A 16,629-nucleotide genomic window follows, 5' to 3' on the forward strand; every position below is an offset into this window, starting at 1 on the left:
GTGTGTGTGTGTGTGTGTGTGTGTGTGTGTGTGTGTGTGTGTGTGTGTGTGTGTGTGTGTGTGTGTGTGTGTGTGTGTGTGTGTGTGAGAGAGAGAGTCAATCCAAGCCCCCGGCTGCCCCCTTGATCTTGAGCATGTTGGGGTGCTGTGAAAACGGATAATGGGAGTTAGAACGACCGGGCCTGTCTAGAGAGAAGTGTGCAGATTGTTATAACTTTCCCTCATCTCTCTCTCCTCCACTTAACTAAATAAACACCCAAGAGGTATCACTCTATCAATTTTAATGATGTTGAAATACAATTTAGGCACAAAATACACAACAAATGCTAATTTGGCCATGATGAGAAGCATCAGAAATTCCTCCCATTATTTATTCAGCTGACTTTCTGCATTTTTCATCAGAACAAATATTCCCATTTCAACAAACACACACACACACACAGCCAATTTGGAGCATAAATCAACACGTTCACTCATCAAATATATGCTCTGTGTGGTTCTCTGCAGTCTGTCCAGTGCACCAAAGACAAATAGTTCTGTCCAAAGTCCAGCTGGAGAAATGGAAGGGGCAGAGGATTGTCAATATATGCACACATACATTAAAGACAGCAGGTCGATGTGTGTTCAGAAAAGACACAGACATCATAAAGACGGAAGTCCAGTTATAAACTCATGACAACCTTGTGAAAAAAAGAGGGCTGCTTACAGAACAATGACTGTTAGTATACATATATATTAATATATGTTTTAATATAATTCTGTTTTCACAAAATATTTTTTATGATAACGTTTAATCATTAAATACATAATTTCATAAGATACATTTAAATAATCATCCAAAAGTGGTTAGTCGTGAGTCTCTTCACTGAATAGGTGTTTTTCATCTGTACAGTTAGAAAGATATGAACTGACTTATTGACTTACTTCTCTAAGTCCTTGCAATTTCAAAACAAACTTCAGTCATGACAGCTTCATCACCTGCCAATCATCTCCACCTCCACCTTGACCGGCTCAGGCAGTCCTGCTTCGGCACCACATTTGGGACAGGTGAGGTAAGCGTCTGCAATGCTAAGGCTTTTGATGCAGTAGTAGCAGAATACATGTTGGCAGCCAACTGTATGAGGCATGGTCGGCCACTCTCCGCACAGTCCGCACTCTTTCCACGCCCTTTGCCCTTCCGCCGCTCCCTCCCCTCCCTCCCTATGTGCACTTTCTCCCCCAAAAACAATCGAAGACACTGCTGCCTTCAGTTTCCTTGTATTGATAAGTGGTAACAGGTAGATGAGGAACTCAGCAAAACCGTGCCACAGCAGCTCACGGTTCATGTACTGGTAGGTTATGTCCCGGATCACATTGGGCTTGCTGAAAACTGCCCGAGCTCCCACAATCCTTTCAGCCAGGACAGGATGGCGACCTTTCCTTAGGAACACAAGGAAGTTGATGAGACTTGCAAGCTGGGCAATACTAGAAACAAGGGTCAGGCAATTGCGGAGACCCTGTTGGAGTAAACCACCGCCTCTTTCAGACACAGGCCCTCCTGAACTCAAACCCAAACACAGCAGCAGGCTGTGGGAACGCTCCTGGAGCCAGCGTGGCCCTGTGGTTAGCAGGGCCAGACCCAACTTCTGCCCGCGGGAGAGAGGTCTGTAATGGGGAGACGAGGAAAGGATGTTGTGGTAGCGTAGGCTCAGTAAAGACTGGCCCACAGTCGCACTGCTAGAATACAGTGTAAACCTCCACAGGAGCAGTTGGAGCAGAGCCCTCAGTTCAGGCTCCAGCGGAGTGAGCAAGCCTGGGCGGCAGTTCTGGAAGCACTGGGAGAACTGGGTCCATACCAGCTGCTCAAGGGCTGAATCTAGCTCAAGGGCATCCAGCTGGCTGATGCGCAATACCGGGATCTGCCGGTCAACATGCGCATCTGGGACAGAACTCCCAGCAGTCCTTTTTTGGTTGCCCTCACTTTGCAAACCTGCTGGAAAAATGTACACAAGGATATTAATGTTAATCATGTTTTTCAGGATTTTCACTAGTGGCACAAAGACTTCAAGATCTTTTTACAACTTGGATTTTATTTTTGCTTAGTTTGGGCCATCATTCCTAGATGTCATGGTACTGTATTCACCAATTTTATTGCTGACAAAACAAATACCTCCACAAGTAATCCGAATGTTGTTTTTGTGGCCAAAACTACAAAAACAACATTCAGGTTGTAAAAAAACCTCCTGCATTTTCCCCTTAAACTGCCAATAATCTGGTGCATAAATGTCTCATGACTTTACATTATTAAATACCTTATTAACGCACAGGCAACACCATACTTGATCTAATAAAGTCCTGAACATGAACAAATTATATACAGAGGTACAACTAATAAAAGGACAGCTGGGTTGTTTGGAGCAATGAGGCCCCGGAGGTGAAGCCCATCCTGTTAGGAAGGTTATTTTTTCTTTATACATAGGAACGGAAATCACTTTTCACATGTAAAACCCGTCCTTAATGCAACCTTTGAGCCGCGCTATGCAGAGGAGCAGGGGGTCTTAGACTTCTCTCTCCAATGTATAAACACACAATCTAACACACACACACACACACACACACAGGAGGCGAAGCCCAGGGGCTCTTGGTGCCTGCTCCCTCTGGAGATAGGGGTGTGTGTACAAATCACATCACTTGGGATTAGGCTAACGGCACAGTCTCTGGTACACCGTAAACATCTGCCAAATGTGGAACAATTTTCCTCCCCCTAGAGTCGACTCCATATGGGATCTTACCATTGTGACGTCTGGGCTATTTTGTGCTTCATACGTTTCCTTACTGCTCACAGTACCCCCAGTTTTATCTGCCCCTTCCTCCAATGAAACGCTTAAAAAGTGGGAGACTAACTAACGCAAGGAGAGACAGAGCAAGAGGCCCACAGAGAGAGAGAGAGAGAGACAGAGAGGCCTTTTTTTGACAGTGGCTTTTGTGTCTCGCTGAACAGGATTTGTCACGAGGCTTTAAAAGAGATTTCAGCCGGGTAAATATGGCAGTTTTGACAGAAAGAGAGGGAGATGATGGTCACTTTAGACGTTTCTCGAGGAGGTAAAAAAACATTCTAATATGCGGTGGCAATGCTCGGGTTTATTGTGGTGCACAGGACCATCCGTGTATTCATGATGTTTCAATAGAGCCAGGATACACCGTCCAACTAAGTTAGAATTAGCAAATGAATGAAAAAAGAGTGAATTCACGCTGAAGTAAGCAGGTGTGACAAATTCATTGAGCCGCATTTGAAATGCTGCCATGTTTAGTGACTAGAACCTCGCCTGTGACGGAAGTAGAGTTTGGATTAAAAAAAAAATTGAGGTAGTCTGAATGTGTATGGTAACCAATAAACAGACTCCATTTGTTTAGCTTAATCGGAAAGTTTTTCCTTGATGGCAGAAAATGTGCAGATTATGGGCCTGTGTGTGTGTGTGTGACTGTGTATGTATGTCAAGTGTAGCCTTGATCTATGCAGAGCTCTAATACAGAGCTAAATTAATCTATGAGTCCATAGTTGTGCGCACACACACAAACAACAAATACACACACTCAAACACACACACACACAGCCAGGTGGTGGAAATCCCCGTCACAGCAGCAGCCCTCTCGGGAGAGTAAACCCGGCCGGGTCCAATATTCTTTTCAAAGCCTTTTATCGAGCAGTTTACAAGTTATGAATGAATATGTTTTATTTGGGGAAACACAGTATTGACAGCCACCTATCAATAGTAATGTGACTATTGTCAAGGGTCTGTCAATATTAATGTAATTATGATGTAGAGGGATCAGAGGGATGCCGGAGTCGCGGGCCAAGTAACATCTCCTGCCCACTGCCATATCAATAGCTGGGATTGCTATTGACAGCTTCCCTTCAGACTTGCAGCACTTGCCAAATATATAACAAGCAGACACTTCAGTCAATGCCGGGCTGCCTATAAAAATTAAGCATTTGAATTTACAGGGCTTTTACTGTGGACAGCTGGAAATCCATGTTCCTTATGTAATAGTCAAAAGTCACAGTCAATGCCAGTGTTTACAGAGTACTGGCACGGTGTGTGTTAAAAGACAGACACTACAGCATTTGCACACAAAAAGCATACACAGACAGAAGCAGACAGACTCTGTCTGATGTGTTCACTCACTCACTCACTCACTCACACAAAGACACCGGATGAGATATATTGACTTGATTCTCTCATGGGTCAGCCAACCAACCGACCCAGAGACAAAATGCCCTCTCTTGGAGAGTCTGCAGCGGACAACCACCAGAGTAAGAAGGCAGGTTAGAGGATCTCACAGAAAAGAAAAACAAACAGAAATTCACCTGAAATGTCTACAGTCTTGCTTTTCTATCAGAGCTTTATAACTACTTTAAAGCATCTTCCTGGGAAAATTAAGGGGTATTTTGATTCAGGTCAGATGAGTTTTTCGTTTCCCCCCTGGTTCCCTTAGCCTCTGCATCTTGTTCAGACAAAGATAGTGCACTGACTCAAGGCTGACTGCCATAGCTTAAAGACAACAACAACAACAACAACAATATCCAATCTAACAGGGAAGATGCCGAAATATAGCTTCAAGGCAAACGGGGCCATGACCAGTGTGTGGAAGGAGAGGCGAGGCAACAAAAGCGTACAGCACATCAGACTGAAGCCTTGCAGCTGCACCGGGTCCTCTGAAAACTAGACAACGGGCTGTAATGACAGCTAACCAACAGAAAGACGGATAGACAAAGAGACAGACAAAAAAGACAAGACACGTCAGACAACACGTCATGAAACCCCCAGCCTGGAGCTCTGAGCTACTGTCTACTGATACAGTGAAGGAAAAGAAAAAACTGGGGGCAAAGATAGCTAAGGAGGAAAAATGAGGGAGGGGAAAAACAGATAAGAACAAACCGCTCCCTAGGAACTGACCTTGAGACTGATGGTCACAATAGAGGAGGAGGGAACATTCCTGAAGCACAGCTCAGCTATAGTGAGGTGCGGGCATCCAGGGAATAGCCTATAGAGAGAGGAAGGCTGCACTTTCTTCTTGACCTTGGCTTTGGTGTCTAGGGAGGGGATGAGGGTGTTTAGGGCAGGGGACTAAAGACTGAGGGATGCTGGGAAGGTGGAGTATCTCTGGGGGATTGCGTTTTGCTTTTTCTACAGCGGACAAGCCCTCTGAAGCGACTCACAAGGCTATCATTCCATGCCAGTTGGAGACTGTGTGTCCAAGAGTCTCGATTTAGCTCCTGGCGTTGGTGTAGTGCTCAAATTCCTAAGCACTTAGCTATGGTTGTTAGCATAATAATATTTGCTGAAATAATGCATAAACGTTCACTTGGGCTTCTATGATGCTTGTAGCGGGAAATAGGCTACGCATTGGCAAAGCATGCTGGATTACAACTTTACATTTTCTTCTCTCGCTCATGTAAATTAATTTGTGTAAAAGCTCTGGTGAATAAAACCTATTTCTCTGAGCACTCCAGTCTCATTTTTTTTCCTCTCTCTCTCTCTCCACTGCTCCCTCACTTTACTGCCCTTCTTTCGCCAGGAACGAGAGCGGGCCTATTAGCCATGTCCTGCTAATGTCCTCACTGTGAAAACGGATGAGAATGTCAGATTTAGAACTTTTAAGAGAGTGATGTCATACAGCAGACCACAGGCATTACGGGGACGCTAAGATTACCCAGGCGGTAACCAGACTAATTGTTATGAGTCTGTTTCATGAAAAATGAATGCGTGCAAATGCACAGAGGGGTCTTCAGGCTGTGTGTGTGTGTGTGTGTGTGTGTGTCATACACTAATGCTTTATCAAGGCTCTCCTCTTTCTCTAATCACCCAAGACTCCTCCGAGCCATGGGGTGAGGGCAAAGTTAATGCCTGAACACAAAAAAAAAAATACACATCAGTTAGAACAGCACATCTGACACAAAAAAAGTGCTCTGTTTAATGTGGTTTGCTCAGAAGGTAAATTATTTAAGAGAATTAATTGATTTCATGAGTACGAAGGTTGAGTACGCTAAGGCTGTATGAGTAATAAGTACAGAGGTTTGCAAAAATAACAACTTAAAAAGTAATGAAACATTTAGAGGGCAGACAGGCACAATGAGCGCGGAAGAAAAAGTTGAACAGCTAATAAATGAGAGAACTGAAGTTGTGTCTTTCTAGCAGTCAATGAGAGATGACTGGGGCCTCACCTCATGCAAATAAAATGCTATGCTGAGGAATATTTGATCAGCACATTTCTTAGCTTCTCTTTACACATGAAAAACACAAGCATAATAAAAGTGAAAACATTTTGTCCGCTTTTTTAATTTGTGCAACAAGAAAAATGTGTGTGGGAGTGAAAAAGTCCAAACTGAGGGGATGCTGCTCTGTGAACGTGAAAAGCACTGCATGATGAGAGATTTAAGAGTTTTCCACAACAGTAAAACCCACTGTACTGAGGCTACTTTTAGGAATTCATCTTTGATATGTATCTGTGAATCAATTTGGGGAATTGGATTGCTACCGCTGCAAATTGCACTCCCTAATGACATGTTATACTTTCATCTGAATTTGGAAGTTAATGCCTTGATTTCCTGCAAAAATAAGGGACAAGACACATTAGACCTAGTGCACTGAAAATATGGTAAAATTACTGTGATCCTTGAAGGCAACTGAACAAGGTGTATAGCACACTGGATGTTTAGATATCTTAAATTACCTATCTGTAACAGCTGGTCTTGTGTCTGTCAATTCCTATGAATGGGTTCTAGAGTAGGCAACTGAAAATTGATGATGCATAGATAATCAATGAATGGTTAGTGTTTTATCTGGTAAAATGCCTAATACTTGCTGATTAGATAAAAACCTTGGTCAGAAAAAAACATAAATGGAATTCATGAAATAGGCCACAATGTATGTGCAATATAATGGTTTTTTTTTTGTTTTATGACTAAAACTATAAAGTGAATCCATCAAAGCTTGAAACTCTTGCCAAATAAGTGCACAGATAACCCCACTGCCTTTATCACTTGCCTTCATCTGGAAACTGTATAAAATGACCTTATGACCCCAGAGTGAGATCACAGCCCAATTTAACTTCAGTGACTCCCTTAAAAACACACTCATTACGCTAAGTGTTTAGCTCAGGCACGCGCCTACACTTCAATCCCATGCAATCAGCGAGTCCACATTCTCCTCATGATGACATTGTCTCTTAATTTTTTAGCCCATGCCCATCAGTCTTTCACAACAACAAAACCCAAATCTGCTCCATTTTGATAATAAGGCAAGAGCATTATGTGATAATCACAGTGGGGATTAGGTTTTGGCAGAGTGTGCAAGAGCAGTGCAGTCAAAGCCACTGGAAAAGAGAGATATAACCAAGAGACAGATAAGAGGAGAGGTGTGATGATTGGGATGAGAGAAACGAAGTGAGTAGTCTCTTGAAAATCAATACGATCAACTTTGCCTTGAATCTCAATGTGGAAGGTTTTGATCTCTAGCACTGATTATTTAGGGGAATAATGGAATTATGTGCGGAGCAGCATAACATACTCCTGGAGGAACATACTCTCACAAGGTTACCATGCAAAGTTGCAGTTGGTAAATATACTTGGAGAGGATTAGATATGAATACTAATTCATAACAGTTGGTCGTGTGCATGTACTATGCACATCGATAGACCATCGATTTGATTTTATGCAAACATGAATGAATAGGGGAACACATTTCGCTCCAAGACAACACGGTTACTACTAGACAGCAACAAGAAGGCGATAACAGTAGACCACGAGTCTTTACGCCGTTTAAACTAAGCAGACGAGCCGCATTTGCGCTTCCTGTTGAAATACCAGGATATGGACGAAAATCATTCAGACTTGAATGTTCGCTAAACAACGCAACGAATATATATTTACCCATTTCTTTTCAAGGGAAAATGTGAACCCAATGTAGTCCCCAGTCCTCCCAGATACGACGAAAATATTCTGAATTTCCGGGTTGTCAATATGTATCCCGCCTCTTTAAGAAAAACCACCAGTGGTGTGGTTGTACGTCACGATTACGGTGCCAATCGTCAAAATTAGCCAATGAAATCACACAGCGCCAACGCAGCGGCAAACTGCAGGGGGAAGCGTCGGTCTGTCTGGAAATACTACATTCACAGTCCTCCGTTGTAGTTACGGTACGTAGCGACCAAGTTGTTGGTGAAGCCACGGTAATTCACATGAAGTAAGACAGATACTGTCTAACATGCACTCTGAATGCCATGCACTGCCTTTTTTCAGGTTGCTCAACAGCTGTCTAATAATGAAACTAGTATAAGGCTGTGCAAAGATTTAACCAGAGTGACGAGCCATGGTTTTGAGGGTTAACTAGTTAGCCTTTGAATAGCCTGCCGTTTGTTACATAAACAGTGCAAGTAGTATATTGGAGCGACGCTGAAAACTGCCATGAGCCAAAAGGCAACATCAGAGTCAGGGGACAACTCGAAGCTGTCGGGACAGGGAAGTGATACTGTGAACCTGCCCTCTCCCTCAGGCGAAGTAACGTTAGAGCTGAAAGTTGCCATTCAGGGTCCTGGGACTGAGACAAACAACGTTAAACAGCTTCTAAACGAATTCAAAGGACTTTACGAGCAGAGGTTGAGATGCCTGGAGTTGGACGCCAGTGTAACACGAGAGGAACTGCTGCAGGTTGGTAGATGTTCGTTCAGACGTCATTTCAAGTGCAGCCAGTTCACGGTAGCGTGGCCGAGCGGTCTAAGGCGCTGGATTTAGGCTCCAGTCTCTCTGGAGGCGTGGGTTCGAATCCCACCGCTGCCATTATGACCATTTGATAGAGTTCTTTAATTTGTCCAGATACAGTAAATCTTAGATGTGGAGGTTGTGTGATATAACAGGCTTATGTAAATGTGTAGCAACTCGCAACACCTCTCTGGATTCATATTCACATTAAGAAAGACAGTAAGATCATCAAATATCACCCCGTAATGATACTGATCTTCTAGTGATTAATTTAACACTGAAATCAAGTGTTTCTCATTTTACTGAGCTCACTGCACCTTCCATAGGTAACCGTTAGGGTTCTGGGCCTTGGATTGTATTCATGGGTCCAGTCAAGAGCATTAGTTATGTAAAAAATAAAAAGCATTATTGAGGACCCGATTCAGACCCAAAGTCTCTACCAGATGTGTAGTTTTCTGCAGACATCTATTGTCATTAAGTTATCATCACTCCAATACAAATCAAAGTGCATCCTGTCCACCGTGACTGGAGCATCAGAAGATGACCTCCGTCCTGTCAGACAAATGGCAGGAGGAAGCTGAGGGGTGCTTTCATAAAGCCGCAGCACTTGTAACAGGTGGCAAATTGCATTATGTTTCCATCTGAGCGGCAGAGATCAGGAACACGGATCCACGCTCATATTTAAAAAAAGAGAGGTTTCTAATCATCAGGATTGTCATGTGACATCATTTAGGTACAGAATGTAGCCTGTGTGAGCTGGGCTGTGCATCAAAGCAAGGGTAACAAGGTTTCACAGATGGGTTTCGGTCAGCCGGCCCCAGTCGCGGGCCTGCTTAACAAGGTTATGTGTTTAGAACCCAGGAGCTCCCAAGTCCTAAAGGTTGATGTGGACAGTTAATCATAAAGCTTGTCCATTGAAAACACAATGCCCATATATCCATGGATCCATTGTAGGTTTCGGATGTTTCCTAATATGTTAAAACACTTGAACAACTTCCTAATTAAAGAATTTGTATTAAGAAAACACGATTTTGCTTTAGGACAGTGATCAGGAATAGCTGTTCCAAAGCTGGTAAACAGTAAACCAATATGCTGCTAAGTTTTATATAATAAATGCACTTTCAGTTTCACAGCTTAAAACACAATGTCAGCCCTAGAATGTTATCTTAGATACTGTCACATCTACAATCTTTGTAAAGTTCCTCTCCCTGAAGCTATACATCAGTGTTATATTATGCGTCAGGGGACGGTATAAACTTGCTTGTTGACTTTTTTTGGCTGTAGGGGACAGACGTTTATGAACACAGGTGTACAGGGGGTCCTCTAAGGCAAGAGAATTCTGAAACTCACTGGCACTCCCTTTTATCAGAGCTGCAATCATTGTATATGTAGGCTGTCTGGCTACCTGTACAATCCCTGTAAGGAACAAGTGCACACGCAGGTTTTTTTTAACTGAGATTAAGGACTGACCTGAAAGACTGCTCTGGAGAACGGTGAGGATTTAATATATTATGGCAGTTGTGGAGCATGTTCAGGTGACCTATTTTTGGTAAACAATAAAATGTGAACTCAGAAATCTACCAGACACAAAGCAGCAACAGGGAACAACATCTTTCTGAGCCTGCCCTTACCGCTCACCAGCTACGTACAATTTCCTGCTCGTGATGTATTCCTTTCTAATAGTCCAGTTCAGAGGTCATCTTTTGTGAATGAAAGCCAATAGTATTTTATCTCCTTGTCTGGCAGGGCTAGTTTTGTGTTCTGGAAAGTAAAAACAATGTTTTTGATTTTAGACAGGAAATTCAGTCCCACCATAAAGTTCTATTAACAACAAGTGTATGGTTATACATTAAGTAAGGTGTTGCTGCTCCCGTTTTGTGGGTCCTACTCCAGTTTAAAATGCATGGACTACTTCTTGCGGCGGAACAAGAGCCTGTGGCCATCAGCAGTAGATTTCACCATCATCTACAATGTCTGCTAGCTGTCTTCAGATGTATGTTTTTGTCACAAAGTAAAAGAATCACAACCTGCCCTGCGAGACGATTGGATGGATCTCCACTTTAAATCAGATTCTCAATCTCAGACACAAGGGTTAAATAAATCTAAATAAAACATAAACTGTCAGATTATTTTGTCCTGGGGAGCTCTCATGTTTCCCTTCTGAGGCCATCACTGGAGGCATATAGTCCCTGTTTTTCTGTTCATTCACTTGTGTGACAAAGTGACATCTGACATGACTTTGACGTTTGATGCATTGTTGGGAAATTATGCATCTCACTGCTGTAATCTGTCAATTTCAAAAACACTCATTTGCCAAGAGGGAGTACTATGTTTATAGGTCAGGGAAGATGACATACTGTCTTTGCAACTCTGTCTCTTAGGAACTACGTCCATATTGCAGCTAATAGCGATTTATGTTCATTGGCAACTTTTGGCCTTAATGGAGGAGTTAGTGTGATGTTCTTATAGCGCAGGAAAAAGTGGAAGCGAGGAAACTGGGCAGGGTGGATTGGTTTAGTGAATGACTTCAACTAACCTTGTGTCTCTTCCCATGCTGTAACTCAGTTTTAAACATTTTATATTGTCTTTTTCATGTTTGTCAATGATCTTCTGTCTTCTGTGTTATTTTTAATCATATACACTCACACACACACACAATTTCATTGCCACCAGTGGCTCTTGTAGAGAAAAAAAATGAAAATAATGCCAGTGAAAACTTGTAATGTAATTGTTTCTGTCACTTCAACAGGGATTTTAGTTTGTCAATGAATTGACTGACTCATTAAAATCAACTAGACTGTACTGTAAGCTTGTTAAAACACAGCAAGTAAACCACTGTTTGATCTCGCTGTGCTGTTATTCTTGCAGAAGAAAGTGAATTTCCTGTGGTCATATGCGAATGACCTCGCAGACCAGAACCAGGTGCTGGTTCAGACCATTGAAGATCTGCAGAAGGAAGCCGACCACAAGGTTTCCAGTTGGGGAATGAAGCTATGCAGTTCTGATCATACTTTGGAAGTAAGGTTTTACAATTGCTGTCATTGCACTTCATTGTTTTCTTTGATATTTCTGTATTTTAAACAAATTTACAGGAATCTTTATGGTATTTGTTCCCCTAATAGAATCAGGAAGGTAATATGAAAGTGAGCACATTTATCTGTATATATCAAAAGGATGTAAGTTAGGTTTGCACTCAGAGGTTATGTTGCAAATCTTTGCTGGGTTTTTCTTTTACTTTTTCTGCACGCTTAAAGAGTATTTCATGGTCTCGTCTCATGTGTGTGGGCATACACAAGGTGAGTCGTGTTGTAAAATACACTGTACATATTACATTCCAAATTTCCAAACGTGTGCTGAAAAAGTTTTTCAAGTTAATGTTATCTGCATGTACAAAAAAAAAAGCCATTGTGGGCATACTGTAAAACATGCCTCTACAAATATTCTAAAGCTTTTTATGTATTGAGACTTTTTGTCACAGGGAGTGTGGATTGCAGATTGTTCTCCTGAATTTACTAATTTAACTAAGAACATTTATTTAGTATTCTGCAGTAAGTGGAGCAGCATATGGCAATAGAATGAAATGCCTACTCATAAACAGCTTCTGTACACAAATATGAAGCATGCATAAACACAACTGTGGTACAATTTATTCAAAAGAGAGAAAACAAGAAAGACAGAGAAAGAGGGGGAGTAACAGCTCATGGTTTTCGTTTCTACTATGCAGCACCATTGTCTCCATGATCTTTTGTGTACACTACTTGAGGCCAAGGCCTCTTCGTCTTAACAGAATCCAATCTGTGGAGATCACAATGAATACGGTTAACAGTTAAGTGCATGAAAATCTCTAATTGTTTAGACACAATAAAATCACTCTATAGAATAATAGCAATATAGAAAAGCAATTAGTGTGAGCGTGGAGTGTTGCAATAGTTTCCTGTTTTGAAGCATAATGGTAAGAATTCTTTGTTGAGACCTGGTGTTAAAGATACAGTGAAGTCTTTGGGATAAGCTGCATGTAAATTGAAAAAGCAGTCAAGCAGAGAAAGGTCCTCTGTTGTTATCTTTTAAGTGTGTGGCCCCCACCACAAATGGAGGAGACCACAAATGATCACTCATTCTTAGTGGACTGGGGCTGGAAAGCTGAGTGCAAAAATGCATGTTTATTCTTTCTTTATTTTTTCAAGATTACATCAACACTAGGCAGTACTATAAAGACATCTTCATCACTTGATGCAGTGACCTTAAGGTATTGTTCAATTTCAGTTATGGCCAGTCTTCTATCAATAGGCCTATTCGCTCTTCTGAGTAGATTTTGCACACAGAAAAGTAATTATGGCTTATTTTACATCAAAGTACTTATCAGCTATTATGGAGAAGGTCAGAGGGCTAGTTTTATATGCTCGCTATACTGGAACAAAGGTCAGTGTATTACAATGCTTTGCATTTCTCAACATTCACAGCAGTCCCTTTATAATTTCATTAATTTAAAACTTCATTTTGTTCAAAAGCATTGCTTTCGCTTTTTAACAAAAGATTCCAGCATCTACGCATTTTCTCATCCATGTGCTTTCATAGATGCCTTTACAGAACTGGCTGTACAATACATATGTTTCTTGCAAGCTATGGTAAAATACGTACCTACTGAATGGTGAGAATAGCCAAGATTAGTTTCTAGGTGTGTTACAAGTAATGGAATTTAAAACTTATTAAATGATGTTGTCTTAGTTGCCAAGAGTTCATCTGGTTGCACACTTTTGTTACTGTTGGTGACAACGACAGATCCTTTTAGCAGTCAAAAAGACACAGCGTTAGGGGACGTAATAGATTGTTGCCGTGCTATCGACCCATTTTCGGAGCTTTAGAATCTCCATTTTCACCCGTCTTAAATGATGCTCTCACTGTCTGTTTATGTTACTTTGTATGATTTCGAGGTCTAGATTGGTAAACAAATACAAACAAATGGACTGCCTCACTCAACAGTCTATTAGGATAGTCAGGGGACAACAGTGTGTTTCTGCTCTGATGTCCATAATGTGAAATCCAATCAAATGAAGAGCATTTAGAGCTACTTATGGACTGTTCCACCATGTAAACGATGCAATGAGCTCTGTAATAGGAGCTTGGCTAACGTCTGATTGAATCGTAGTGTATGGTCTTGTTGATGCACAACAGGGTTGAACTGTAATGGACACTAAACAGAGTTTGTTTTGTGGTCATAATATCATGAAATCCAAGGCTTGTATTGTCTATTGTAGACTGCTACAATTAGCCTGCTGTCTATTTATCATCCATAGGCAGACAGATATAGCATCATCTTGTACAATGCAAAACTAAATTAAACAGTACTTGGTGAATAATACTGGTCATCTGATTTAAACTGTATTACCCTTTAAGTGGTTACAGGTCAATACCTTCAGTATGTGGATGTACAGACAACAAAAAAGAATAATTTTAAAATGCATTCAACTTCCCTACTTTTAATAGCCAATGGGCCACTATTGTCCTGACTTGGTAAACCCCGCTGAATTAGTGCTCCACCCAGGTTAAAACTTACATTAGTAATTTTGTGCAAAATATTGATTTTCAAGTAAGCTGTAGCAGCAAGCTCTAACAGCAAAGGATTCTCTCTAGTAGAGTATGCACTCTACTAGAGGGCTCTACTAAGGGGCTCAACATTAAGGATTGCCCGATTGCCCGGGGCAGGTAAAATGTCACGTCAGGCAAATAAATCTAGCAACTCACTGCCCGATTGGGCAAGTGGTAAAAAAGAATTAAACACATCGTTTTGGTGTAATTTATTATCACGCTGCAGCCACTCCCCTGTTCTCTGTGTCTGCGCTGAGCTCCGTCACACACACACACATACAAAAAAACAAACACACGGAGTGAAGTCAGCTGACAACAGAGCAAGAAGGCTGCAGTGGAGATTACTCGAGTTGACGACAACTACGCTCATTACTGTAAGTAAGTGCAATAAAACCTTCTTGAGTAAAAAGTCAATACTTTATCAATACACCGGTTGAACAAGCATAAACACATAGAAAGCGATATCGCAATCTGCCTCTGTCCACAGTCTCTTATTCTCTGTGTTTTACACAAGCACCACAGTTAAAACTGTTTATCTTAGTTTGCCACATATTATAACATTTGGCAAATTCTTGTGAACTTCACTGTTGGCTGAGACAAACCAGCCGCTCTTCTCTCTACCAGCAGTACCTGCACGCAGTGATTCACATCAGTAGCAGAGGGAGGAGGAGGAGGACAGGAGGAAGGAATGATAGTGACTGAGTTCTTCATTCTTTGTAAACTTCACGCAGTATTTTGATGTCACGAATAATATTTATTTTATTGGCATTTTAGGTTTGTTTCCAGTGAGATATTACAGAGTTTGTGTAATGACTTTGCTTTTTTAAACTTTGCAAATGCCAGTAACAACGTATAGTTTAAAACATTACATTCTAATCCTGTTCTGAATTTATTCTTTTAAATAATATATTTTCAAAGGCAATTATTTGATAATGAAAAAGAACAGGTAAGAGTATCGATAAAGAACTGAACCAATAAGAAGTATCGATGAGAGTCAATCAATAAAATCAGTCATAAAATCATCAATACCCATCTCTACTTCAGCAGCAGGTAAAGACAAAGTTTAGGATAATTTATCACTCACAGTTAATGAGTCCATCTCTGGGCAGAAGGACCAAACACTTTGGATAGGGGGAAGTAAAAATTGACTTTGGGCTAGTAGACTTCTGACACGACCGGGCAAGTGAAAAAAACATTAATGTTGAACCCTGGCATTGACACAGGTTAGTGTGGATTTAGATGTAGAAGCATGTAGATGTATAATTGGTTGTCCCAGTCGCTGCAGGACAGATAATCTGTATTAGTGTGAGGATGTAGATGTCCAGTCCTTTTGTTGCTCTTGCCAGTATCAGTTTCTACAGTTAGCTAGCTTTTCACCAAGTGAAAAAGATTTATGGAAAATGCTGAACTTTTTTTGTCATTCGGTTACAATAAAAAACATTATTATGAGTGCTGAGGAGTTTTTGGGAAACTTCTAGGAAACGTCCTCATACTCATTTCCTTCTAATGTTCTGGGTTATATTCTCGTTGTTGAGTCATTTTGGTAGCTTAAGAATTAGCAATCATATAATGCAATAAATCTGGCACTAATGATCTTTGTAGAATTTTATTTTTTTCACTTCCAGGCAGGTCAAAGGCGCAAAGGCAGCTACAGAACAACGTCTGGAGCTGGCAGGGATTCAGTATCTTGCTTGAAGACACTTTTGTTGGCCTGATGGTTGCCAACTTTGGGTTTCAATGACAGATGGAGGATGAATAAAGCGCTCGCCTTTAATCTGAGACTTATAAAAACGTTATTTCTCAACAGCTATTGAAATCATTTCCTACAAATAATTGAGGCTCCCTGGTAAAGTCCTGTTTTGGTCACTATCTGACCTTTTGTCTGTCAGATCAGTAGATTACAGATCAAAATGTCTTTAGTCTATAATTAGGTATCTTGAAAAGCCTCCCCAGCAAACAAGCAACTTTAGGGTTGTACACTTTACAGTTTTTCTATTGCTAACCTGCATCGGTCAAAACTGAAGTCACATTGTCAAAACTCTTCACAGTAAGCGAAAAAAGAAGTGTATGTGGACCAAACTGTGAATCATTTTTCATTGCTTTCACGCAAAATGCATTCAATGACAACTTTCTCCAAAATTCATGGACTCTTTTCTAATTACTCCTTCACCACATGCAAAATACAGTATATCCGCAGAACATTTTTCAAATTCTAACACACTGTGTCCAAAACTGTTAAAAACACAATCAAAACAGAATGATTGCAAATGCCCTGCATTTCTGCAGTAACTGGACAGATATA

General features: G+C 41.1%; 2 protein-coding genes and 1 non-coding gene across 5 annotated transcripts in view; 2 read left to right on the forward strand and 1 right to left on the reverse strand.

The window, feature by feature from the left end:
- Nucleotides 1-264: 264 nt before the first annotated feature.
- On the reverse strand, nucleotides 265-8,001 carry pex2 (peroxisomal biogenesis factor 2). 3 transcript variants are annotated; one of them, XR_006827581.1, is made up of 3 exons: nucleotides 7,914-8,001; nucleotides 925-1,972; nucleotides 265-551 (listed from the first exon to the last, which is right to left on the reverse strand). XR_006827581.1 is itself a non-coding variant. In XM_046065424.1 (2 exons), exons 1-2 carry the CDS (start codon nucleotides 7,915-7,917, stop codon nucleotides 975-977), a joined length of 1,002 nt encoding a protein of 333 aa, XP_045921380.1. In that variant the 5' UTR covers nucleotides 7,918-8,001; the 3' UTR covers nucleotides 265-974. The 3 variants fall into 3 exon arrangements, 2 of the variants coding, with proteins under 2 accessions (XP_045921380.1, XP_045921390.1); XM_046065424.1 differs by having other exon boundaries at nucleotides 265-1,972; XM_046065434.1 differs by having other exon boundaries at nucleotides 265-1,969; nucleotides 7,914-7,951.
- Nucleotides 8,002-8,190: 189 nt separating this feature from the next.
- Nucleotides 8,191-16,629, forward strand: part of LOC123980925 (putative uncharacterized protein MYH16) — a 116,323-nt gene continuing 107,884 nt past the window's right edge. Inside the window, exons 1-2 of the mRNA XM_046065569.1 lie at nucleotides 8,191-8,690; nucleotides 11,610-11,759. Of these exons, the coding sequence (XP_045921525.1) occupies nucleotides 8,448-8,690; nucleotides 11,610-11,759 (393 nt within the window). The 5' untranslated portion in view covers nucleotides 8,191-8,447. The remainder of the gene's footprint in view (nucleotides 8,691-11,609; nucleotides 11,760-16,629) is intronic.
- trnal-uag lies at nucleotides 8,738-8,819 on the forward strand. Its single transcript has one exon. It is a non-coding gene; the product is annotated as a tRNA-Leu (tRNA).

This window comes from Micropterus dolomieu, linkage group LG01 (genome assembly GCF_021292245.1).
Source record: "Micropterus dolomieu isolate WLL.071019.BEF.003 ecotype Adirondacks linkage group LG01, ASM2129224v1, whole genome shotgun sequence".
Lineage (NCBI taxonomy): Eukaryota > Metazoa > Chordata > Actinopteri > Centrarchiformes > Centrarchidae > Micropterus > Micropterus dolomieu.